A 26,838-nucleotide genomic window follows, 5' to 3' on the forward strand; every position below is an offset into this window, starting at 1 on the left:
CTTTATTGAGAAAAAAACAATCCTCACTTACATCACAGTAAGCAACTGAAGATGGATCCTCTCGCATAAGCAACTCTCTGTATCTAAACCATGGGACTTCACCAGACACTCAGCTGTTGAGAACACAGCGAGTGAGCCGCAAGCCGTGCGCCACTAGCTCCTACGCATTGCGTCAGACATGTGACTTCCTCAGGGTGGACATACTGATTGTGTCTGTGCATGAAACTTTAAAAATGGAGGCACCACTCCCTTTTGACACAAACAAGCTGTCTAGAGCGGCAAAGGTTTATTTTTCCCTACTTTGACAATTTGTCACAAAAGCGTGGGAACGTCCAAAACGTCCCTTTTGAGTTTCCTAAATGCATAGTGATCAGTTACCCCTTTGAAGAGTCCCTCCTTAAAAAGTGGCCTGTTCAACCGGTGGTTACCCCCCCCCTCGGTTCCCAGGGTATATAAGGCAACCATGATCTTGGTTGAAGAATCCCTGGCCTTCAAGGATTCGGCTGACAGTAAAGCGGAGGCTGAGGCCAGCAATATGTTCACTGTTTTGCAGATTCAGCACTTAGGCCGGTCTTCGCCATTGGCCTGGTGTTGCAGACTCTGACCGAGTGGGCAAATCGTTTACGCCGTGACCTGGAGGGTGAGCAGCTCTCCCTGACTTTGCTAAGCTGGTGGACCAGTTGGCCCAGGGGCTGCAGTTTATCTGTGATGCCTCTTTGGACTCTGCTCCCCTGATTTCTAGACTGTCTGTCTGTTTCAGCATTGGTCCTTGGGCGTGTTTTGCGGCTTAACTGTTGGTCTTCAGACCACACATCTAAAAAAGGCCTTAACTGATCTACCTTTTCAGGGAGATCGCATGTTTTGAGGCTACCCTGGATGACACCATTAAGAGTCTCGCAGGGGAGAAGAGTACTTTTACGCCGGCTGGTAAGGGTAAGGAACCTCGTCGTAGATGTGGCCCGTCATTCTCTGCTCACAAGAAGTTTTTTTCGTCCCTCATGGTCTGCTGACAAGGGTTCAAAGCCTTTCAAGGCCTCTACCGGAGGATCCAAGCGACCTTGGTCTGGCAAGCCGAGAGCGGGATTCTTGACCCGCGGACAAGGCTCCCTCAGTATGAAGGTGTGCTCTCACCCGTGCCTGAGATGGGGGGACGTCTTGGCTGGTTTCCGGGCTTGTGGACCTCCTTGGTGCAAGACAAATGGGGTCCACGAAGTGATATGCTCCGACTACAAGATCGAGTTTCGTTCTTGCCCCACAGAAAGTTGTTTTTTTTTTTTTTTTTTTTTTTTTTTCTTTCCAATGTCTACCTGTCCCTGTACCGATTGCAAGCTCTCTTTGGGGCAGTGCAAGACCTGTTGCTTCAGGGCTTGATTGTCCCGGTTCCGACCTTGGAACATTTTCAGGGGTTTTATTGGAACCTGTTCACGGTCCCAAAGAGGGCAAGGTGTGTCCAATTCTGGATCTTAAGGACCTGAATTGCTTTGTTGGGGCACAGAAGTTCAGAATGGAGTCCATTCGCACGGTAGTGGCATCCCTGCTTTAGCGGTATTTCAATGCCCCTATCGACACCAAGGACGATTACTTGCACGTTCCAATCTGTGCCCGTCACCAGGGCTTCCTCTGCTTTGCTGTAGGAAAGGAGCCTTATCGGTTTGTGGCGTTACCCTTTGGCCTCCACTCCTCAGTTCCTCACAAGTGTTGGCCCGGGTTCTGGCATTGCTACTTCAGCGGGGATCGCAGTACTGGGCTACCTGGACACCATCCTCCTGCGAGCAAAGTCCTCTGCTGCTCTGATGGACGACGTTGAGATCACTATATGGACTCTGAGGGAGTTCGGCTGGCTTCTGAATTACCAGAAGTCTGCTCTGGTTCCCTCCAGAAAGTTGGCTTATCTGGGTCTGACTCTGTACTCCACTCTGTTCAAAGGAAGGAACACCCTGGCTAAACTCCTGAAGTTCCTACTGAAGAAGTCAATTGCACGGAGATGCGTGTATAGGAGGGAGGAGCCTGGGGTGTGATTTTAGATGGCCTCCGACAGCCAGATGGTGTGGTGAGCCCTCTGTTGTGTCACAAAGAAAATGCTGTATATTTGATTTTATCTTGTGAGTGCTTTTAATTGGGGGCATTTTAATAAAGTTTTTTTTTTTTTTTTTTTTTTTTTACGGAGAACACTGAGTTGCATTTGTTTTCCATGTGGTTCGTATGAGGAGTACTGAATCAGTTGGGAGCATTAGATCCAGTAAAGAGGACATCCATTTCAGACTGAGTGGTAGGAGTGGTAAAGCCTTTAAATTAGCAGGAGTGAGGGGAGTGCACACCTGGTGGTGGCACATTTTATTTCATCTTTTCTATGAAGTATTTGGATACACACGGAGGTGGATGATAAATTATATACTACTTAAATTCTTTCAAAATAAATTCAAAAACAAAAGTATTTTATGTGTGTAATTCAGTGGTGCTGCACCATATAATTGTCTAAACTCCATAAATTGCATGCTGCGATTCATCTGCTGCTTTCCAGCAGATGGCCATCCTTCCGGGCTTGCATGCGGGTGCGCTGGGCCTGATGGTTTCTACATTTTTTGAGACGGTTCTGTTTGCATAGTTCTATACAAGGTCCCTCCAAAGGGAAATCTTGGCCAAATTGGACATGTGTCCAAAGCCTCTGGACAATTTGATCTGGCTGAGCCGGGAAACAAAAGGGTCTCTGGTCTGGTGGCTTCACTCTGGCTCATCCACAGGGCAAATCCTTTCTCCCCTTGTATTGGACAGTGGTCACCATGGATGCCAGTCTGTCAGAGTGGGGAGGCTTCCTTGGTCGGAGCTCCACTCGGGGTGTTTGGACACTGGAAGAGTCCAGACTCCCGATCAATGTCCTGGAATTCCGAGCGATTCGGCTGTGCCTGGATCACTGGACTGATCGTCTTCAGGGGTGTCCAGTGTGAATCCAGTCAGACAACACCACGGCCGTGGCTTATATCAATCCTCAAGGGGGGAACAGGCAGCTCTGGAGGTAGCTGGCATTCTACTGTGGGCAGAAGCCTTCGTTTCGGCCCTCTGCTGTATACATTCCAGGGGTGGATAACTGTCGGGGATTATCTGTCGGAAAGCGTTGGACCAAGGGGGAGTGGTCCTTTTTAATCCGGATGTGTTTCATCAGTTAGGTCTCCGGTGGGGCACCCACAAGGTGGATCTGTTGGTGTCTCTGCGCAACAGAAAGGTTCAACAGAAAGGTTGAGGTTTGTGGCACGGTCACGGAATCCTCTGGTGGACTCCACGGACACACTGGTGGCCCCGTGTGACCAGTATCCTGTGATGGACGTTTCCCCTCCTCTCAAGCTTCTGCCGAGACTCTTGCACAGGATCGAGGCAGAAGGGGATTTCCGGTCATTCTAGTGGCCCTGGACTGGCCTCCCCTGTCTTGGTACGCCATCCTGGTGTGGCTGGTTGCTGACATCCCTTGGAAACTGCCTCTCAGGGAGGATCTGTTGTCCCAAGGGCCAATCTTCCATCCTACTTAACAGTCGCTGGCTTTGACGGCTTGGTTGTTGAAAGCCAGGTGCTGAAGGATAGATGTTTGACTGGGTTAGTGATTCCAACACTGCTGAAAGTTAGGAAGTCTACCTCCTAGGAAGATCTACCATCCGACGTGGAAAGCGTACATTTCGTGGTGTGAGTCACCTGGTGTTCACCCTCGCTCTTTCGCAGTGGCTCCGGTCTTGACCTTCCTTCAATGGGGGGTTGAGCAGAAGTTGGCCTTGAGTGCCATCAAGGGCCAGGTGTCGGCCTTGCCGGTCTTCTTTCAACGACCCCTGGCCACACACTCTCTGGTGTGTGCCCTTTTTTTTTTTTGTTTGTTTCTCCAGGGGGTTTGACATTTGACTCCACCGGTGCAGTCTCCTCTACTGCCTTGGGATCTGAACTCCCAAGAGCCTCCTTTTGAAAATGTTCAGGAGATTCCCTGCTTACGCTGTCCAAGAAAGTGGCCTTTTTTTGGTGGCGATCACCTCTACTTGTAGGGTGTCAGAATTGGCAGCTTTATCTTGTCGCACCTCTTACTTGGTGGTCCACAGAGATGAGGTGGTTCGTCGTACCTTCCTAAAGTAGTCTCTGATTTCTATTTGAATGAAGACATTGTGTTGCCTTGCCTTTGTCCCAGGCCAAAGCATCCTAAGGAAATTGCATTGCATGCCCTGGATGTGGTTCGGGTGATTCAGGTTGGCAGCTCCAAAGTCTTTTCGGAAGTCAGACTCGCTATTTGTGCTTACGGATGGGCCTCGGAAAGGACTGTCCGCTGCTTCGACCATTTCAGGATGGATCAGACAGACTTTGACTCAGGCCTATTTGATCAAGGATCAGGTTCCTCCTTACCCTGCTTCCTGGACCTTTTGTCAGGCGTCAGTGGCGCAGGTTTCCAAGGTGGCCACCTGGTCGTCTGTGCACACTTTCACTAAATTCTATAAAATGTATGTTTCTCTATCGCTCATTGACAGACGTAGTCTTCTTGATTCTCAAGAGCTGGGTTATGTTGTCTCCGCAGGAGTAGGACTAGGCAGAATGACAAAACGTTCTGGTTCCACCCTAGGGGGCAGTCCCTGAGGGTATATCCTCCCTCTCTCTGCTACAGGGAATCAGTTTTTTTCTGTCTAGTCAGGAGTAAGGACCTAAGTTCCTTGCTGGGATCTTTTGGTCCTGGCAAGACTTTTTTTCTTTAAGAAAGACATTTTTTAGGTAGTTTTCTCCAGTGTTTTTTTCCTGTGAGATCTTCAAGCAAAAATGCCGGACTGGGCGACACTTGTGGTCACCCCAGCCAGCCTACGAGCGCGTGCAGACCAGGCATTGCGCTTGGTCGGCCGCGACATATTCAAGTAAGTATGCGGGGCCGGGCGACGGGCTGGATGTGAGATCCAGTGGTCACCCCGGTTTCTGCCTAAAAGCGCGTGCAGACCAGTGCGCTGAGTCGGCCGCGACGGAGTCCCAGTAAAGGGACTGACTTTGCGAGTTAAAAGCTCGCTTGGACGCCAGGACCAGAGAGTCGAGGCGTCCACAAACCCCCACCTCGGTGGAGAGGGTATTATGAAGAGAGGGTGCCTGTCGGTTCGGTATGGTGAGTAAGACGTTCCCTTTTTTCCTCATTTATGAGGCAGTATATATTATGGGCCCCTCCATATATGGTCAGTATATATCTGACACTTACAAGTCCCCCTTGTAATACAGCATGTGTTTGTGGGAAGTGGACTTGGTTCAAGAGCTAACACTCTACCCAGCAGACTGTAACATTACAGCAAACATAGGAGGTATAATCCTACCTTATGTGCAGTGTATCTCTGTAGATCCATATGTCACCTCTCAGCAGAGTGCAGGTGGATGTGCTGGGAAGACTATATCGGCGGTCCGCCGCCATTTTGCCGTAGACCGAATGCATGTATGTCCTCAGGTCACGCCGGCCGCCATGTTTTTGGAGTCTTATGTCTCTTCTATGGGGGCGGCCATGTTTTGTGAGCCCAGCTTCCTCGTGGAGGGCTGGGAACGCCGGAAGGCGTACACAGGGGGCGGAGCCACGCCTTCTGCCCGGGAAAAAGCAAACAGCTCCTTCCAGTCTGTGTAAGACAGACGCTGGCTGCAGTTTGTTGGAAACTGCACTGCATCGGTTGGTGAGCCTTGGGGGTCCCTCTCTCTCTCTCTGGGATCGAGAAGCAGGTACTCTGAGGGGCGCTATTGAGCTAGGGGGAGACACACAAAAAAAAAAAAAAAAAAGTTTTTTTGTTTATTGCTGGCAAAAGTGTCCTGTATTAACATGGACCCTGCCACTCATGTATCTCCTCCGGATCCCCTCGAGGGGTCTGCGGGATCCTCCAGCACCCCATTGACAATTGAATCTTTGTCAGCCATTATGGAAACTTTTGTGTCCCGGGTGGAAGTGGCTCAAGAAAGCGACCCCCGCCTAACCCTTTATTATCTGAAACCTCGGATTCAGACTCTGAGCCTATTTCTGCAGTTGCAGGTACTTCATCTGGTATTGGTGTCTCGGGTCCTGTCTCTTCAGACAGTGAGGAGGATGTTTCGGCATCTGCCATAGCCCGAGAGGAAGCGTTGGTAAACGCACTCATTGTATCTGTTCAAGAGACTTTAAGGTTACAGGGTATTCCATCAGAAATAGCTGAAACTGAGATCCCTTTTGGGACTAAAAAGCGCATCAAAGTGGCAAAGGTTTTTCCATTGCCCAAATGTTTTGGCAATCCAATCGATGAAGAATGGCGTCTGCCAAAACGCACTTTTAATATTTCCAAACGCATTGACAGGCGTTATCCGTTTGAGGAAACCCTTATTAAGAAATGGACAGAACCACCTGTGGTGGATTCACCAATTGCTAGATTGAATAAAGCCACGGTTATTCCTTTAGAAGACGCTCCGTCTTTTAAAGATCCAGTGGATCGCAAGATAGAAGCTATGTCTCGCACCATGTTTTCCTTGATTGGATCAGCTTTCAGGCCAATAATTGCTATTGGTCTGGTTTCGCAGGCTGTAACTGAATGGACCAAGTGGTTACGCCGGGACTTAGAAGAAGTCCCTCAGGCGGTATCAGATTTGTTGGAACAAATGATACAGGGGTTACAGTTTGTATGTGATGCGGCGTTAGACGCCACTCCATTAATGGCGCGAGCATCAGTCTCAGCAGTGGTTCTCAGGCGTACACTGTGGCTAAAAGGTTGGATAGCCGACCAAGGTTCCAAAAAAGCATTGGCTAATATCCCCTTTTCAGGAGAACGTCTATTTGGAGCCAACTTAGATGAGATCATTAAGGATCTCACCGGTGGAAAAAGCACCTTTTTACCGCAAAATTTTAAAGGTAGAGGAGCTCGTCAAAGACGAGGGCCTTCGTTTTCTGCTCACAAGAGGTTTTTTCGTCCAGCGGGTGAAAAAACTAAGTCCTCCAAGGTTCCTACAGGAGGCGTCAGGGGTCGTTGGTCGGGCAAGCAAAAGCCCGCCCCCTCCAGACCTGAAGATAAACCATCCAAAGCCTGAAGGTGCGCCCCCACCCATAACTGGGGTGGGGGGACGTCTTCGCCGGTTCCCGGATCCATGGCTTTCCAGAATCCCGGACAAATGGGTTTGCGAAGTCATAAAGTCAGGGTACAAGATCGAGTTTCGATCTCTCCCACCGGCGCGATTCTTCCCTTCCAATATCCGACTATCTCCGGATCGTCTAGAAGATCTGCGGAGAGCAGTCACAGATCTACTACAACAAGGAGTGGTAGTCCACGTTCCTTGGACAGAACGGTTTCAAGGGTTTTATTCAAACCTGTTTACAATACCCAGGAAAGAGGGCAAAGTGCGTCCAATTCTGGACTTAAGAGCACTCAATTCTTTCGTCAACATAAGAAGATTCAGAATGGAGTCCATTCGCACGGTAGCAGCCTTCCTGCATCCAGGGGATGTCCTAGCGTCCATAGACATCAAGGACGCCTATCTTCACATTCCCATTTTCGCAGGACATCAGCGTTTTCTACGCTTTTCCGTAGAGGAGAACCACTATCAGTTTGTGGCGTTACCTTTCGGTCTCGCCACGGCTCCGCGGGTCTTCACAAAAGTGTTGGCCCCAATGTTGGCACTTCTGCGCCAAAGAGGTATATCGATTCTAGGTTACCTAGACGATCTTCTGCTTCATGCAGAGTCTCCTCAGACCTTGCTACAAAACATAGAAATTACTATGATTTCTTTACAGGAATTCGGGTGGCTGGTGAACCAGCAAAAGTCTTTTCTGGTTCCCACCCAGAGGCTCGAATATCTGGGTCTACTTCTAGACACAGTCAGGACCAAGAGTGTTTCTTCCGGTAGGGAAACTTCAAAAGATTCAATCAGCAGTCCAGTTGTTACTGTCCAACAGCTGGTCTTCCCTTCGGACTTGCATGAGGGTTCTGGGGTTGATGGTGGCTTCATTCGAAGCAGTCCCATTTGCCCAGTCCCATACCAGAATTCTTCAGCAAGAGATTCTCCTCAGATGGAATCGGAATCCGGAATCCCTGGACAATCAGATACGATTGAGCAAACAGACCAGAGAGTCTCTGGTTTGGTGGCTTCGGTCTCCAATGCTCAGCCAGGGAAAGTCATTTCTGCCAATATATTGGACGATAGTGACCACGGATGCCAGTCTATCCGGATGGGGAGGAATTCTCGGTCAATTATCTGCCCAGGGACTTTGGTCCCCGGAAGAATCCAGATTACCGATAAATGTATTGGAACTGAGAGCGATCAGACTTTGTCTGATTCACTGGACCGAGCAGCTCCAGGGCAGCCCGGTTCGGATCCAGTTGGACAATGCCACGGCCGTGGCTTATGTCAATCACCAGGGGGGCACCAAGAGTGTCCGAGCGGCCAAAGAAGTGGCTTGCATTCTTCGCTGGGCGGAACGATTTGTTCCAGCAATCTCTGCGGTGTTCATTCCGGGGGTGGAGAATTGGCAGGCAGATTATCTCAGCCGTCAGACCCTGGACCAGGGGGAATGGTCCCTCCATCCAGACGTTTTCCACCAGTTGTGCCTACGGTGGGGCACCCCGGATGTGGATCTGTTGGCATCACGATTCAACAGGAAAGTTCAGAGATTCGTGGCTCGCTCCCGCGATCCTCTAGCAGAAACCGCAGACGCACTGATCGCCCCGTGGGGGCAATACCAGCTAATATATGCCTTCCCTCCTCTCGCGTTACTGCCAAGACTTCTTCGCAGGGTAGAGGAGGAAGGAATCCCAGTAATCCTGGTAGCTCCGGACTGGCCTCGTCGAGCTTGGTACGCCGACATGGTCAGACTGGTGGCGGACGTCCCGTGGAGACTTCCTCTCAGAGAGGATCTACTGTCTCAGGGACCGATCTTCCATCCTGCTTTACGATCGCTGGCTTTAACGGCCTGGCTATTGAGACCCAGGTGCTGAAGGACAAAGGTTTGTCAGCTTCAGTTATTCCTACTCTAGTTGAAGCAAGGAAAGCGACTTCCAGAAAGATTTATCATCGCACATGGAAGTCCTACATTGCATGGTGTGAACCTTTGGGGTTCCGTCCTCGGTCTTATTCGATTAGTCGAATATTGGCTTTTCTGCAACAAGGGGTTGAGCAGAAACTGGCCTTGAGTACTATCAAGGGTCAGGTCTCAGCATTAGCCATCTTCTTTCAGAAGCCTTTGGCTACTCATTCCTTGGTGCGGAATTTCATCCAGGGGGTGCGACATCTGGCTCCGCCAGTGCACGCGCCGTTACCCCCCTGGGATCTTAATTTAGTGTTGTCGGTTCTTCAGAAACCTCCCTTTGAAGATATTAGGGAGATTCCTCTACCCACGTTGTCCCAGAAGGTGGCCTTCTTGGTGGCTATCACTTCTGCACGCAGGGTGTCAGAACTGGCCGCATTATCTTGTCGTTCACCATATCTGGTGGTTCATAGAGATAAGGTGGTTCTTCGTCCGAATCCATCCTTCCTACCAAAAGTAGTTTCAGAATTTCATCTGAATGAAGAAATTGTATTACCTTCCCTGTGTCCTAAGCCCAGTCATCCTCGGGAATTTGCTTTGCACTTCTTGGATGTGGTCCGGGCGATCAGGGTATACTTGAAAACGACAGACTTGTTTCGCAAGACAGATTCACTTTTTGTGATCCCAGATGGACCCAAAAAGGGGTTGCCTGCATCTGCCGCGACCATTTCCAGATGGATCAGACAGACGGTAGTGCAGGCTTATTCTATTAAGGGTCGGGAGCCCCCGTTCCCTGTTAAGGCGCACTCCACTCGGTCCAGGTGTGCAAGGCGGCTACCTGGTCGTCGGTGCATACCTTCTCTAAACATTATAAAGTTGATGTAATGGCATCGTCTGATGCCTCATTTGGCCGCAAGGTTTTGCAGGCCGCAATTTGAGGAGACCAGTGGTCTACCTCGAGGGTTTTTTCCGTTGGAAAATTTTTCTTTAGTCTCATTCTTTGTTTATAATGAGCCTTTAAAACTTCTAGTTTGGCACCGGTTGGGCCTACTAGATTGGATTTGATTTTGTCAATCCCACCCCTCATTTGTGGCACTGCTTCTGGATGTCCCAGCTCTTGAGAATCAAGAAGACTACGTCTGTCAATGAGCGATAGAGAAAAATGGATTTTTGTAAGAACTTACCGTAAAATCCTTTTCTCTTAAGCTCATTGACAGACGTAGTACCCGCCCCTCTATCATGGAGTTGGGTTGGGTTAATTTCTCTGTACTGCTTTAAACAGAACTGATTCCCTGTAGCAGAGAGAGGGAGGATATACCCTCAGGGACTGCCCCCTAGGGTGGAGCCAGAACGTTTTGTCATTCTGCCTAGTCCTACTCCTGCGGAGACAACATAACCCAGCTCTTGAGAATCAAGAAGACTACGTCTGTCAATGAGTTTAAGAGAAAAGGATTTTACGGTAAGTTCTTACAAAAATCCATTTTTTTGGCATCTGCAGATGCTGCTTTTGGCCGCAAGGGTTTGCAGGCTGATGTGTTAAGAGGGTCTGTTCCCTCTTTAGGGTGATAATGTTTCAGGTAGGCGCCAGTTTTCTTTTGTTGAGCTCTTGTTACCTGGTTGGCTATAGTTTAGCCTTGGTAATTTTTTTTTTTTTATTTTTTTTGCGGTTCTCACCCTTACTCTGCTTTGGGACGTCCCACTGGTCAAGAATCTAAGGAGCTGTGTCAGTCAATGAACTAAAGAGAAAATGGGATTTTTTTTACTTACCGTAAAATCAATTTCTCTGATGTTCATTGACGGACACAGCACCCACCCCTCTATGGAGTTGTAATACTTCTGACACTGCTTGTAACAAAACTGAGTACTTATAGCAGAGAGGGGGAGTAAACCTCCTGGGACTGCCCATAGGCGTAGTGGAGTTCTTTTTTTGGCCTAGTGTGCTACTCCTGTAGGGGGCAGTATAACCCCACTGGTCAAGATTCTAAGGAGCTGTGTCCGTCAAATAACATCAGAAAAATTGATTTTACGGTAAATCAAAAATCCTAACCCCCCCCCCCCCCATTACCTCTTGTTGTATACTTCCCATTGCTTGTATAGTGTAGATCCAACTCCCAGGTAGTTATTTACCAAAAAGATGGGGGCGTGCAGTCCTCGTTTGATGTCGCATGAGTAAACAGAAGTTAATTTCTGTACTAGACCATAAAATTTCTGTCTGGAAACTTCTAATTTATCCAGGTCATGGTATACTTAGTAGTAGTTAGTCACGGGCCAATTGAATGTGACGGTTAAAAAAAAAATAAAAAATCGAAAAAAAAAAATAATGCAGTCACTATATCTAAAGGCCTGTACACACGATAAGAAAATCGGAAGTAAAATTTAGTCTAGTTACGATTTTCCAAAATTCGTTTTTGTTCTAGTGCTTTCAACAGCAGTTTACAAATTTTTTTTTATTTTTTTTTTGGAGTTTTTTTTTTTTCCGAATAAAATCATAAGAGCAAGGCTACGCATACTCGGCAATGAAAGAATAAATCCAAAACAATTCAGTACATCACTTCTGAATTTGAATTCTGTCGTACGAGAATTTTCGTATGAAAGTAACCTTTTTCACTCTAGACATGAGACGAGCATGCAACTAAAAACAGACTAACATTTGTCCGATAATCTGATAGTGTGTAGGGGACTTTTGGATTGGTAAGCTGAGATATACGTTATCTCACAAGTACGTGCACCCCTCACATTTTTGTAAAATTTTTATTCTCTTTTCATGTGACAACACTGAAAAAATGACTCTTTGCTACCATGTAAAGTAGTGAGTGTACAGTTTGTATACCTGTGTAAATTTGCAGTCTTCTCAAAATAACGCAACGCACAGCCATTAATGTCTAAATCGCTGGCAACAAAAGTGAGTACACACCTATGTGACAATGTCCAAATTGGGCCCAATTGGCCATTTCCCTTCCGTACAAGGTCTCAGGTGTGAATGGGGAGCAGGTGTGTTAAATTTTGTGCTATTGCTCACTCTCTCATACTGGTCACTGGAAGTTGAACATGGCACCTCATGGCAAAAAACTGAGGATTTGAAAAAAGAATTGATGCTCAACATAAAAATGGCCTAGGCCCAGTAATGGCGAACCTTGACACCCCAGATGTTTTAGAACTACATTTACCATGATGCTCATGCACTCTGCAGTGTAGGTAAGCATCAAGGGAAATGTAATTCCAGAACATCTGGGGTGCCAAGGTTTGCCATCACTGGCCTAGGCTATAAGAAGATTGCCAAAACCCTGAAACTGAGCTGCAGTATGGTGGCCAAGACCATACAGCTGTTTAAAAGGACAAGTTCCACTCGGAACAGGACTCACCATGGTCGAACAAAGAAGTTGAGCGCACATGCTCAGCGTCCCTTCCAGAGGTTGTCTTTGAGAAATAGAGGTGTGAGTGCTGCCAGCATTGCTGCAAAATCTGAAGGGGTGGGCGGGTCAGCCTGTCAGTGCTCAGACCATATGCTATACACTGCACTAAATTGGTCTGCAATGCTGTCGTCCCAGAAGGAAGCCTCTTCTAAAGATTATGCACAAGAGAGCCTGCGAACAGTTTGCTGAAGACAAGCAGACTAAGGAAATGGGTTACTGGAACCATGTCCTGTGGTCTCCTGGGACCAAGATAAACATTTTTGGTTCAGATGATGTCAAGCGTGTGTTGCCATAACCAGGTGAGGAGTACAAAGACAAGTGTCTTGCCTACAGTCAAGCGTGGTGGTGGGAGTGTCATGGGGCTGCATGAGTGCTGCCGGCACTGGGGAGCTACAGTTCCTTGAGGGAACCATGAATGCCACAAGCATGTCTCCAGACCTAAACCCTGTGACCCACTGTCTGTGGGGCATCCTCAAATGGAAGGTGGAGGAGCGCAAGGTCTCTAACATCCACCAGCTCTGTGATGTCATCGTGGAGGAGTGGAAGAGGACTCCAGTGGCAACCTGTGAACTCCATGCCCAAGAGGGTTAAGGCAGTGCTGGAAAATATTGGTGGCCACACACAATATTGACACTTTGGGCCCAATTTGGACATTTTCACTTAGCGGTGTACTCACTTCTGTTTCCAGCGGGTTAGACATTAATGGCTGTGTTGCGTTTTTCTGAGGGGACAGCAAATATACACTGTTATACAAGCTGTACTCTCACTACTTTGCATTGTAGCAAAGTGTCATTCCATCAGTGTTGTCACATGAAAAGTTCTAATAAAATATTTACAATAATGTGAGGGGTGTATTCACTCTTGAACATTCTCTGCTTCAGTGGTAAACAGATTATACCTGAAGTACCAACATTTGGTCATCACATGTGACCTAATCCTGCCTAGTTTAAAATGCCAATCCCACTGCTTAAAGATGTATTCCAGGCATGGTGTATTTATACGTAGTTACATTGGTCCAGCTTGGACTAATGTAACTATAAGCCATAACTGGCTTGTGCCACTGGAAGCTGGAAATCTTTGAAATAGAAACCACTAATCAATCAATCTCCTCCACTTTTTCTGGATCCTGTGCTGAGCAGCTGACCTGAGTGGAGGATGTTGGCTGCTCAGCCCAGGCACCATTCAGAGAATGCTTTGCTTCTCCTGAATGAATGCAAAGCATTCAACTGGATGAGGTGACGAGGCAGAGCAATTATTTCACACTCACTACCTTGCCCAATCAGAATGTTTTGCATTCACTGACCAAATGCAAAGCATTCTCTAAATGGTGTCTGTGCTGAGTGGCGGACCTCCTGTCTTCAGAACACATCAGGCTGGTCGTACAGCTTGTCACTGACATTGATCAGCTTTGTTATATACGTAATTGCATTAGTCCAAGATGTAAAACTATTCCATTAGAATTTTTGAAAGCTGCTTTTAAAGGAATATTTAGTGGTTTTGCATTATTTGTGTGTGTGTGGTGTGTGTGTGTGCGTGTGTGTATATGTATATATATATATATATATATATATATATATGTATATGTATATGTATATATATATATATATGTATATTTTTATGTATGTATATTTTTATGTGTGTGTATGTATGTATGTATATGTGTGTGTGTATATATATATATATATATATATATATATATATATATATATATATATATATATATATATATATATATTATATATATATATATATATATAATATAATATATATATATATATATATATATATATATATATATATATATATATATATATAATGGCTTTTTTTCAGCGGGAATGATGTAGGGGAACGCAGTTCCGGCACCTTCAGTACTGAATGGTACTGTATCTAATGGCAAAGGGTGCTGGGGTGTGCTGGAGGGTCTATTGATACTGGTTGCTGGGGGATCTATTGTTGCTGGAGGGGATCTATTTTTGCATGGTTGTTTAATGTTTCTGGGGAGGTCAATCGTTGCTGGTTTGCTGGTGAGGTTCTTATGATGCTGGGGAGTCCATTGTTGCCGGATAGGACCTGCTGTTGAGGAAAGGGTCTGTTGATGCTGGCTGCTGGGCGATCTGTAGTTGCTGAGGAGGGTTTATTGGATGCAGGGGATCTATTTTACTGTTTTTCTTGCTATCATTGCCAAATTCCATACAAATTACTTTGCACCACAAAATGATACCTGGCTCTGTATTCTGTAAAGGGGGTGGCACTAAGAGGTAGGTGGGGGGGTTGAATCGAAAAACGGTGCTCGGAGGTGGGTAGGGGTCATAGACAAGAATTGACCCAGAAAGGGGGAGTTCCTACACCTATTCTCTGAGAAAAAAAAGCCCTGTGTATATGTATATATAATTTATTTGTATGTGTGTGTGTGTATGTATGTATGTATGTGTAATATATATATAATATGTGTGTGTGTATATATACATACATACATACATACATACATACATACATACATACATACATACAATGAGGAAAAAAAAAAGTAGGATTCATGTCTAGTTTTTCAATATCTGCATCTCTCCACCTCACTCTCTGGTTCTTATTTGTGGTAGGAATCTAAGTTCATAGAATACAATATTACACCATCATATTCAGTTACTGCATGTTTTTATGAACGATTTGTCATGTTGCATTGGTACTTGGTAGTCAGCAGTGTTTTGTGTTTTTTAGGAACTGGTCAGAAAAGGAATACCACATCACTTTCGTGCCATTGTATGGCAGTTATTATGCAATGCACAAAATATGCCAATCAAAGAGCAGTATTCCGAGCTCTTGAAAATGACCTCACCATGTGAAAAGCTCATCCGAAGGGACATAGCAAGGACGTATCCAGAGCATGATTTCTTCAAAGAGAAAGACAGCCTGGGGCAAGAAGTTCTGTTCAATGTCATGAAGGTTGGTATTAGTTGGAATATTATACTTTGAAAAAGAACTACTAATAGGATTGAGAGCAGGAAAGGATTGTTATGTGAAAGCTGGTAATCTCTATATACATTATGTAATATTTTCTCAGGCTAGTAGCGATCAGGCCAGGTTTTCTGAACTGCCTGTCTGCTTCCATTGAGACCACTAATTCAGAGGTCAGGGATGAGTCTTATAAATATGAGACTGTTACTGGATTACTCAAATTCCCAATTTTCTGTCTTTAAAGAGATGGGTATAGAGTTCTATAATCTGGCTGCATCGTATATTGCTCTGTTTCTAAAACTAGACTAAACTTTTTAAGGCCGGTTTTATAATATAAAGGTTTTTTGCTGCCATTAGGCTTTATTTACATGACTGTAAAAATTTTACTGATATTACATGTTTAGTAGGAGAAAAGTTCATAATCTGTAACCTACTTACGCATAGATGTGTTTAAATGCGTAAGTGCCGGTTCACATTTGTGCAATGCGGGAACGCTGCGAATATACAGCGTGTTCCTGCATCGCATCCGCACCCCTGGCAGTTCACACTGCCATATGCGATACGCTGGGGGTGTCAATTAAAAGTTAATGACACCGCCAGATCAGATTGCATATCACAGTGCGATCTGAAAGTTTGCACCGAATCACATCGCACTAGTGTGAACCACAATGCGATCCGATTCTGCTGCTGACCAAAAAAAGGTTCCTGTGCTTGTTTAAGTGCGATTGCGGTGCGAATTCAGTCATACAAACTGTATGGCTGAATTTGCACCGCACAGAGATCGCATGTAATTTTAGCAGTGCGCTTCGAATTACATGCCATCTCTGTGATCGCACAAATATAAACCGCCACTTAAGAGGCATATGCCTACATAATTTGTGTTTGATACTTTTATTTTTTCCTCTTTTTGTTTAAACTTGCTTTAGTCTTACAAACGTGTATACATGCGTTCGTACGTGTAAGCACACAAAGCACATGTTCTTAGATGAATTCTGTGTTTGATATGAATGCAATGCATGTTTACACCTGTGTGAATGACTCAATTGAAAACAGTGCAGCTGTTTAGATCCATAATTTAAAAATCACTTGTGTGTACAGGTTCACTTTATTCCAGACCCTAACATTTAAAGTGCTACTAAACCAGGAGCCTGCATTCACTATATCTGGTCTCCCACTGTACACAGAACATGGAAATGCAGTCATTTTAGTAAATATAAACTGATAAATACCTTTTCTCATCCACCGTATATAGCAGCCTTGGGACTTGTGTTAGTTCCTAATAAAGCTTGTTGGAGTTTTCATTCTCCACTGATCCTCTGTCTGGACAGTGCTGATTGGCCCTGTGCTGATCAAATGCACACTCCCAGTAAAAAAAAAAAAAAAAGCAATACACACCAAACTGAGCATGTGCAGCCCGTCCCCTGGCTCAGTAAATATCAGGTTATTTTTTGGAGACAGTGAAAGAGGAAGATGCGAGATATGTTCAAATGGCCTTTATACACAATGCAAAGGATTAACCTTTTGGGTGAGTATAACAAGAAGGGCCGTCTTTAACACAGGGCAAAAGGGGCAGCTGCCCTGGGCCCTTTTATTGTTGTGGGGCCCAAGGCAGCTTCCCCTTGAGACCGCACTGCTTGCAAATAGTTAAGTGAATTCAGGAGGGCCCAAGAAAATCTTTGCCCAGGGTCCAATCAATAATAAAGACGGCCCTGATAACAAGCATGCTTAACTGCATATACAGACTGATTTTACTGTTGAGTTTAGTAACACTTTAAAGTTGCCTTCATTCCACCACCTTTCCATTCACCAGGGGAAACATGAAGAGAGCCCTCTGTCCTGCTATACTTGCAGCTTACACAGAAGTTCTCTTTGCCTCCATTGTGAGAGTGAAGGGAAGAACTAGCAGCTGCAGGGACCAATAGTAATGTAAACTTTATCCCCCCCCTCCGAACACCAATGCAATTCTAGCAATCGACTGCATTCTGCAATCTGTTTGTGTGTCATTAAGGGAACGTGGACTCCCGAGGCAGATCACATGGACGCTTTGCGATTTAGATTAAGATGCAGAGAAACGCAGCGAATCTTGTGTGCTTCCCACATCACAACAGTGTGAACCGAGACTAAAGCCTGGTACACACTGAGGGTCAGCTCCTGTCTGAGCCGCTGGAATCGCTATGCAAAGTAGCAATGCAAATGCAGCATTCTCCTCTGCCGAGCTGTTGTGTTCTGACAGGGAGACAGCCTCCCCTCCAGAACACTCCTCCAATCTGCGCTTTCCGCCATTGGCTGAAAGCACTGATCGGGAGTCAGCGGCTGGTTTTCCAGCATGCATGTCCGATAGAAGCTGGCTCCTGTTGGACAGACCGACGTACACACGGCCAGAATGTCGGCTTTTTAAAAAAAAATGTTAAACCAACAAATGCCTCCTGACAATCAGCCTGTGTGTACCTGGCCTAAGGGCCTCTATTGTGTACAGGTCAGTTGTACATGTGTGTTATGACTTGTGCAAGATAAAGATCTGGAAACTTGTATACCCTGATATGGGCCGTTTCATGATGGTTTCTTCAGAGTCCTTGTATTTATTTCTTTGTCTTATATTCTTTGTTTATCCACATGGGAAAATAGTTTAATGCAAGTTTTTTTTTTTTTTTTTTTATGTATGGTATGAAGGCATATTCCTTAGTGGATCGCGAAGTGGGATACTGCCAAGGAAGTGCTTTTATTGTGGGACTTCTACTTATGCAGGTAAGATTTATGGCTCCTTATGTGCAAAAAGAATACCATGACATGTTTATCATCTTTACACTTCTAATGACTGATATTCTTTGGCTATTAACTGTCACTCCACCTTTCAAAGCTCAGAATACTGATATTTACTTGCATTAGCCCAAAAGGCAGCTAATCAGCCACTCTGTTCTGTTTGTTTTTAGTTTTGAATTTTTGGTGTGACAACTGATCACATGTGCCGCACTATGGCAACTACAGATCAAAGGCTAAAACGGCAGCTTCCTTGGCTGTACAAGTGTTTAGTTCTGTTTTAAGGATTACAGTAATGGCTGTTGGCTAAAACTGATTTTGTTTTATAGTAACCCCTAATAAATGCCACTTTTACCGTTTTTGCTTGGTAGACCCATAAATAGTGTTAGGTGAGTGAGATGCATGTGGATACTTAGCTGTCCGTTGACACATTCTAGAGAATTACCTACTATAACCTCAAACTGAACTATATGGGGTGCTTGATCCTCAGGGCCGATGCAAGGATTTTTGACACCCTAGGCGAAACCTCATTTTGCCGCCCATTGTGGCTCCGCCTCTGACTCCACCTCCTTTGCCCCCCCAACTCCCCGGAAAAGCAGTAGACCAGTTTAACATGTATATGAAAACCAGTATATTTATAATAAGAAGGAAACAAGGCATGAAGAAAAGGAGGCATAGTATGATGGGGCCATTGCAAGGATTTTTGACTACATAGGCGAAGATTCGCCCTCCGCCCCCCACCCCCCCCCCCCCAACCCATCCACACCATCCTCTTGCTACTCCCTGTCTGAAACCAAGCTGATATCTCCTTCACATCACCGCTGCAATGTGATGGGGTGCGATGTGAAGGAGGTCACATACCACTGAAAATGGAGCTGTGCTGAACTTCCACCAAATGGCAATGTGTAATGAGGGGGTGGGGTTATGCATTCCTCAGTTCCCCTCACTGCAGCTGAGGTCAACTAAACTTCCAATGGCTGGGTTCCCCCCGATAAGCAAACTCCAAGATCACCTCCCCCCCCCCCCCCATATACTCCCACTTTGATCACACCTTCCCAGATACCCCTACCCTGGTTACACCCCCAGATACCCACCCCACCCTGATTACATCTCCCTAGATACCCCTACCCTGATTACACCTCTAGATACTTCTCTACACACTGAAGAGCACTACATCTCTACTGGAGAGAGAGTGGCTGAGAGAGAAGGGTGGCTAACAGAGAGGGGTGACTGACAGAGAGGAGGGCTGTGTTTACATAAAGGGCATGAGAGAGAAGGGGGGACTGAGAGAGAAGGGGGGACTGAGAGGGAGGGTGAACAGAGGGTGGGGCTGAGAGAGAAGGGGGCTCAGAGATAGGGTGGCTGAGACACAGGGGGCCTCAGAGAGTGGGTGGCGGATGGAGAGGGTGGCTGAGACACAGGGGGCCTCAGAGAGAGGGTGGCGGATGGAGAGGGTGGCTGAGACACAGGGGGCCTCAGAGAGAGGGTGGCAGACAGAGAGGGGGGTTGAGAGAGAGGGGTGGACAGAGGATGGGGCTGAGAGAGGGGGGGCTCATAGAGAGGGTGGTGGATGGAGAGGGGAGCTGAGAGAGACACAGGGGGCCTCAGAGAGAGGGTGGCAGAAAGAGGGGGGCTGAGAGAAATACAGGGGGGCTCAGAGAAAGGGTGGTGGACATAAAGGGGGGTTGAGAGAGAGCGGCCTCAGAGAGAGGGTGGCGGACACGGGGGCTGAGAGAGAGACAGGGGGCTCAGAGAAAGGGTGGCGGACAGAAAGGGGGGCTGAGAGACAGGGGCCTCAGAGAGGGGGTGGCGGACACAGAGGGGGGCTGAGAGAGAGAGAGACGGGGCTCAGAGAAAGGGTGGTGGACAGAAAGGGGGGTTGAGAGAGAGGAGCCTCAGAGAGAGGGTGGCGGACACAGGGGGGGGGCTGAGAGAGAGAGAGACAGGGGGCTCAGAGAAAGGGTGGTGGATAGAAAGGGGGGTTGAGAGAGAGGAGCCTCAGAGAGAGGGTGGTGGAGAGAGAGACAGGGGGCTCAGAGAAAGGGTGGTGGACAGAAAGGGGGGTTGAGAGAGAGGGGCCTCAGAGAGAGGGTGGTGGACACAGAGGGAGGCTGAGAGAGAGATAGGGGGCTCAGAGAAAGGGTGGCGGACAGAAAGGGGGGTTGAGAGAGAGGGGCCTCAGAGAGAGGGTGGTGGACACAGAGGGAGGCTGAGAGAGAGAGAGACTGGGCCCAGAGAAAGGGTGGCGGACAGAAAGGGGGGGTGAGAGAGAGGGGCCTCAGAGAGGGGGTGGCGGACACAGAGAGGGGCTGAGAGAGAGACGGGGCTCAGAGAAAGGGTGGCGGACAGAAAGGGGGGTTGAGAGAGAGGGGCCTCAGAGAGAGGGTGGCGGACACAGAGGGGGGCTGAGAGAGAGACAGGGGGCTCAGAGAAAGGGTGGCGGACAGAAAGGGGGGTTGAGAGAGAGGGGCCTCAGAGAGAGGGTGGCGGACACAGAGGGGGGCTGAGAGAGAGAGAGAGAGAGAGAGACGGGGCTCAGAGAAAGAGTGGTGGACAGAGGGGGAGGCCTAGAGAGAGAGAGAGAGAGACAGAGGGGCTTAGAGAGAGGGTGGTGGACAGAGAGGGCAGCTGAGAGAGACATTGGTGGGCACAGATGGAGGGTGGTGGATAGAGAGAGGCTGAGAGAAAGGATGTTGACAGAGATGGGGGGGCTGACAAAGATTGTGGGGGTGACCGAGAGGGTGGGAAGATGAGAGAGCGAGAGAGAGAGAGAGACCTCAAAACCTGTCCCTAACCTCAGTCCCTCCTCTGCCCCCTCATCCCAGTCTGTATGTACAGTTAGGTCTGTTTCAGTGTATGATGCTCAATACCTTGTTGATACTGAAGGTGCTCTGCTGCTCCTTCCAGCAGCTCCCTTACTGCTGTTGCTGGAGCAGAGAGGAGGTTGGAGGGGACTGAGTCCAGGCTTTGGGACTCCACGGATGCTTCTGCGCGCCTCTTCGGGACTGAACTCCACAAGAGCTCCATTGAATATGTCCAGCCGAAGGATGACGTCATCGCTGTGAGCCGACCGACACTCCGATGGTATTGGTATGGCAGTGGGACGGGGCGCACACCGCTACTGAAGGCACTGTGTGGTCACGGTGCTTGGACAAGCAGTCCCATAGCATCGGAGTGTCAGTCGGCTCACAGCGCTGACGTCATCCTCCGGCTACAGCATTCGGCTCCATCGCTTCAGTCTCCCCTCTGTCAGGTATCATAAGACTCCCGCGGCAGCCGGGAGATTACACGCGACTTGCGGGTGTCTGCGAGCCGCCGGCCAAAGGCGGGAGACTCCCGCAAGTCGCAGGAGACTGCCACACCATGCCACTGCTGGAAAAAAAAATGATTTTGCCGCCCTCCCTACCCTGGCGCTCTAGGCAGCCGCCTAACCTGCCTATTGCTGGCACCGGCCCTGTTGATCCTAGAGTGAGTAGCAATAACGTTGGCTTTTTTCCTTTTTTTTTTTATTTTATTTTATTTTTTAAACTGATGGACTGAATTGTGATAGAGGCTCCAGTTTTCAGTACTTCGCTTGTAACTTAACGTTTTTTAAAAGGTTTAGCAACTGGGGCCCTTTGTCTTTTTGATAAGACTAGGCTGGGCAGGTCAAGCCAGGACCCTGAAGTTGCTAGAGTCAGAAAATTAAGTCCTGCTAGATCACTTCAGGCTGGCCACTTTTTTGCAGGTATAGCTATGTAAAACATATAAAATAAGTGCCTATACTGTTTAAAATCCAGTAATGCACTCTCGCCCTGCTCTGCACATGCTCAGCTGCTCTCACCCTGCTCTGCTCATGCTCAGCTGCTCTCTATTTTAGGTATTTCTAGGCACTGCTGAATTTGTAGGGGCCGATCGGCTGACAGCATTTAAGCGGAATTAAACACTCCTATTATTTATAGCAAAGGAAGCTGCTATTGTTTGATCTGTTATTGCCAGGGTGCTGTCCACACAATCCGTTATCACACCAGCAATTTGATGGTTTGACAGTTTGAGGACACAAATGTGACAGTTAGCAATCCTGGCATTTCAGGAATGTCACTGTTTTTTGAAACCATAAAATCAATGTGTTTAGTCCCGCTTTATGATTTACTCTTGTTCAGGGTCTCTGGGCTAAAGAAAAATGGCAGCCTCCAGCAAGGAGAAACTGGAGCAATGCTGGAGAATACAGCGCACAGTAATTTTGATAGCATTATTATTAATGGGGAATTTATGTTCCTTACTAAAGAACATTATTTATCAAGTTATTGGTAAAGTTCTACTTTAATCACGTGGCACCTGACTCTATAATTGGTATGCATAACTTGCTTTCTTTTTATGTTGCTATTCTAGAGGGTCACATACATTTTCCACCAATGAGTGTAATGGTTTAAACTGGGGGTTAGCAACCAGTAGATCATGGCCAGGTGGCTGGTTGATCGCGATCTGGGCTTGCTGATCCGCCGTTGTAGTGCAATGCAGAGGCATTACATGTAAAGTTGGAGCTGTAGTAAGGAGCAAGAGCTGCATAGGCCAATGCCACCTCTGTAGTGCTGGCTTCTCTCCCATGCGGAGTGATGCCAACTGCACTCCACCCCTTGACCAAGCTAGTTGTCTCCAGAGAGGTGCCAGCAGCAGGAAAGAATGGCTCTTCAGGTCAGTGTGAAGCATTACACTGGGCATAATAGTATAAGGCTGCTTTCACACTGATGTGCTGCAGTTTATCCACACCGTGGGTGCAGCGTACCTGCAGCTTTCCTGCGGGTTTGCTGCGCTTAGCCATAGACTTCAATTATATCCTGCAGATTGGTGCACTTTCTGAATGCAGGAGTTTTGTTGTGCTTTCAGAAACTTCACCACACCTGCGGGATATAATAGAAGTCTATGGAAAAGTGCAGCTAACCCAAAAAGGTCACTGATGCACTGCACCCACGGTGCAGGTAAACTGAAGCACATCAGTGTGAAAGCAGCCTTATTGGGGCCTCAGAATAGTGAGGGTTCATTTACATTTGTAGTTTGGGGATGGTAAAACCCCTTTGTGTTTTTACCACCTCTGCCCCAACAGCACCCCCTTTAGCTGCAGTGGCCAGGGGTGTACGTAGCAGAAGTTGTATGCCCTGTCATGGTTAGTAGGTGTAGCATTTGCCAAGCATGACCCATTCAAGTGAAGGAGGCCGCTCTACAGCAAACAAGGTGTTAAGCAGGCAGTGATGTGTTGCTTTCTCGCCACCTGTTTTAACCACTTGGACCCCACAGAAGCATTCAGCTGCGGGGAGCTTGCAGAGTGGTCCCATTTACTTGAATGGGTCGCAATTGGAAGGCCGTAGCAACCACCAAAAGCAACAGGGAGTTCAACTCCTCCTGCAGCATTTTGTACACCTTTTGGCTTCTGCCTCAGCTGCTAAAGAGGGTAGGAAGTGGGAGCAGTAAATCTGCAACTCAATCGCAGGGTTTTACTACCCCAGCTTTGTGTGACTTAGCCCTAAGGCCCCTTTCACACAGGCGGACCGTTCAGATCCGCCTGTCCGTTTTTTTGGCGGATCTGAACGGTCCCCCCATGCATCTCTATGGGGGATTGGATGTCAGCGGAGACATGTCCGCTGACATCCGATCCGTCAAATCTGGACGGATGGAAACTCTCTGCTTAACCCCCCACAGTAAATGCCTTCTACAGCTCACTTCCTCTTTCTTGTCTGGTGATTAGCCTAGGCTAATGACATGCACAGCTCTCTCTCTTGTGAAAGTTTGCCAACAAGGGAGGAGAGGTAAGGCAAAGGAAAGCCAATGAGAGCTGCAGAGCCGGAGGGGGGTGGATGAGGGCAGAGATAACGGGAGACTGCAGAGATCAGAGTATTCATCCAGAGGGGAGAAATATGCAGGCAAGCGGTGGTGTGAGTGTGTGTGTCTGAGATAGATCTCTATATTTAGTATGCGTGTGTGTATCTTTAAATCCAGGAAGTGAACAGTCAGCAGCTTCAGCTGCCCACAGTTAAAATGGCTGCAGCCAGGCTTAGTGGAGGGAGATTTATGCAGCATATTTGGCAAGTACAGAATCACAGTACATATAAAAACAAACAAAGTGGTTGGAGGGAGGCTTCAGAATGGAAAAGATGTTTTTTTTTTTTTTTTTTTTATTACAGTTATGTGAGCAGACTAGTTCCTCCTTAAGGTTGCCTACCCCTGGTTTATTATTCAATAACTATTAATACTGATGCAGCAATGGGAGCGTGTGTTTGATAAATTATGATATGATTGGGATTTATATAAATCTATCCTTTTCTTCTGTGAATGCTATTCTTTCCATTCCATAAATAGCAGGCCAGAGATGAGTCCTTTTTGTTTCATTCAACCAGCGGACTGAACGAAAAAAAAAGTTTTCTCTTTCGTTCATTGACGGACACAGCTCCTGATCTTCATGACAGTTGGGTTATATTGCCCCCTACAGGAGTAGGACACTAGGCAGAAAAAGAATCTGGCTATGCCTATGGGCAGTTCCGGGGGGTATACTCCCTCTTACTCAGTTCCCCCCCCCCCCCCCGCCTAGTCAGGAGTAAGGACCTAGTTCCTAGCTGGGATCTCTGGCCCTGGCAATTTTTTTTCTTTTTAGATAGAAATTTTCCTCCTGTGTGTGTGTGTGTGTGTGTGTGTGTGTGTGTGTGTTTTTTTTTTTTTTTTTTTTTTTTTTTTTCACTGAGTTCTGCAATCCACTGCCGGACTGAATGACGGCTGGATAATCTAGATCCAGTGATCTCCCCAGTCTGGCCAGCTTGCATGCGTGGACCTCAGCTTCGCGATAGGTCAGCCACGACATAGCCTCGCTGGATGCTCGCTGGCCTGTGAATTAAACGCCTCATGAGGTTGCATACGACCGGGACTCGGCCCGAGTCGCATTGTTCCTCCTGTGGCCGACAGCTCCCCCCCCCCTGTTTTGATGGAGAGGGGGTTCTGTCTGCAGTAGTGCTCACCTGGTTCCTGTTATGGTGAGTAGCTGTCCCCCCCCCCCCTCTCCTCCTGGAGGGTTTTGGGGTGGACGTGGACCCCAGTGTTCCCCTCCTTCCCATTAGGCACCCCACTTCATCTATCCCCCCCACCGTACCTCCCCCTCCACTTAGGCTGGGGCTGTGTGGGTGGTCTGGTCCACATCCTGGGGTGGGGGCAGGGCACTATGGTGGCGATGCGGGGGTTGCGCCGGAGGAGACTGGCTGATTGGCTGTGCTAGGGGGGTTGTGGTTGTACCTGGTGGCTCCTGCCAGGGCCCCCCTGTCTCCTGCCTGGGCCTAGGGATTTCTTCTGGGTCCCTGGGAGCCTCGTGGTGTCGCCATTTTGCTGTAGCCTGTGTTTCTATGCACTGTGGCCATGCTTGTGTAGTCCGGCAGACATCTTGCATTGGTTTGCCATTGATAAAAGTGGCGGCCATGACAGTGGGGCCCTGTAGGTGGCGATTGTGGCGGTGGGAGCCCCTCCTCATCACCTGGTGCGGACGCCTGGATCTTTTCTCTTCCTGATTGCCGCATGTGGAGTGCAGATTATCCTGGTGGTTGCAGGTGCCTGTTTTGCTGGTCGGTGAGTCTGGGGGGTTTGGTGCTTCATGCCTGGTGATCGGGTGGTGCTGCCAGTGGGGTGGGGGTTGTCCCTTTGCAGTGTTTTACACTTTTTGTGGGGTCCCCCTGGTGATCCATGGAGTCTTTGGAGCACATCTTCCCACCTGATCTCCTCTCTGAGGCTGCAGGTCCCAACCTTCCATCCATGCACTGACGGCAGTCCTAGAGTCCTTTGTGTCCTGGGTGGAGGTGGTTTTCGGGCGACAGGCTAGCAAAAAGCGCCCCTTGCCTCATCGGTTTCATCAGATCCTGAATCTGATCCGGCCGCCGTGGATGTGGGTCACCCTGCTGGGTCTGCGACCATGTGTCCGGAATCCTCAGTTTGTGAGGATGATTTCTCCATACCTGCAACTGCGCATGAAAAGGCGCTGGAGGAAGCACTGATTGTATTTTGTGCATGAAGATGGAGGACGCAGCTGCGACAGAGGCGCAGGTTCCCTTTGGTCCTCACAAGCCATCTATAGCGGCAAAGGTGTTTCTTTTCTCCGGCCATTGTGACAGAATTGTCGCTAAAGAGTGGGGAGGACCAAAGCATCCCCTTGGGGTCCCTAAGCGGTTCACTAGGCATTACCCCTACGAGGAGTCCCTTATTAGGAAGCGGACTGTTCCACCGGTGGTGGACCCTCCGGTTTCCAGATTGAACAAGGCAACCATGATTCTGGTTGAAGAGTCCCCGGCCTTTAAGGATTTGGCTGACAGGAAGGCGGAGGCTGTGGCCCGCAATATGTACACTCTGGCTGGTTCAGCACCGAGGCTGGTATTCACCATTGCCCCGGTATCGCAAACTCCGACTGAGTGGGCTAAGCTTTTACGCCATGACCGGGAGGCTCTCTGTTTTGGTAGTGGTCCTTCGGCGTGTCTTTTGGCTTAAATACTGGTCTGCAGACAAGACTTCTAAAAAGGGCTTGACTGATCTCCCCTTTCAAGATCTCACATGGGGAAAGAGTACTTTTCTTCCGTAGGCTACTAAGGGCAAGGACCCTCGTTGTAGACATGGGCCCTCCTCCTCCGCTATGCCATGGGCAAGAAGCATTATCAGTTTGTGGCGTTACCCTTAGGTCTTGCCTCTGCTCCTCGGGTCTTCACAAAAGTGTTAGCCCCGGTGTTAGTATTGTTACGCCAAGGGGAGATCGCGGTACTG

General features: G+C 47.8%; 1 protein-coding gene across 3 annotated transcripts in view; it reads left to right on the forward strand.

Moving 5' to 3' along the window:
• The window catches only part of EVI5 (ecotropic viral integration site 5), a 340,313-nt gene that overhangs the window by 124,131 nt on the left and 189,344 nt on the right, over positions 1–26,838 (forward strand). For all 3 annotated transcript variants that reach the window (XM_082265052.1, XM_082265053.1, XM_082265054.1), the window contains exons 4-5: positions 15,085–15,309; positions 17,992–18,066. In XM_082265052.1, coding sequence (XP_082121178.1) covers positions 15,085–15,309; positions 17,992–18,066 — 300 coding nt within the window. The remainder of the gene's footprint in view (positions 1–15,084; positions 15,310–17,991; positions 18,067–26,838) is intronic.

This window comes from Pelophylax lessonae (genome assembly GCF_965119305.1).
Source record: "Pelophylax lessonae genome assembly, chromosome: 8".
In the NCBI taxonomy this organism is placed as follows: domain Eukaryota; kingdom Metazoa; phylum Chordata; class Amphibia; order Anura; family Ranidae; genus Pelophylax; species Pelophylax lessonae.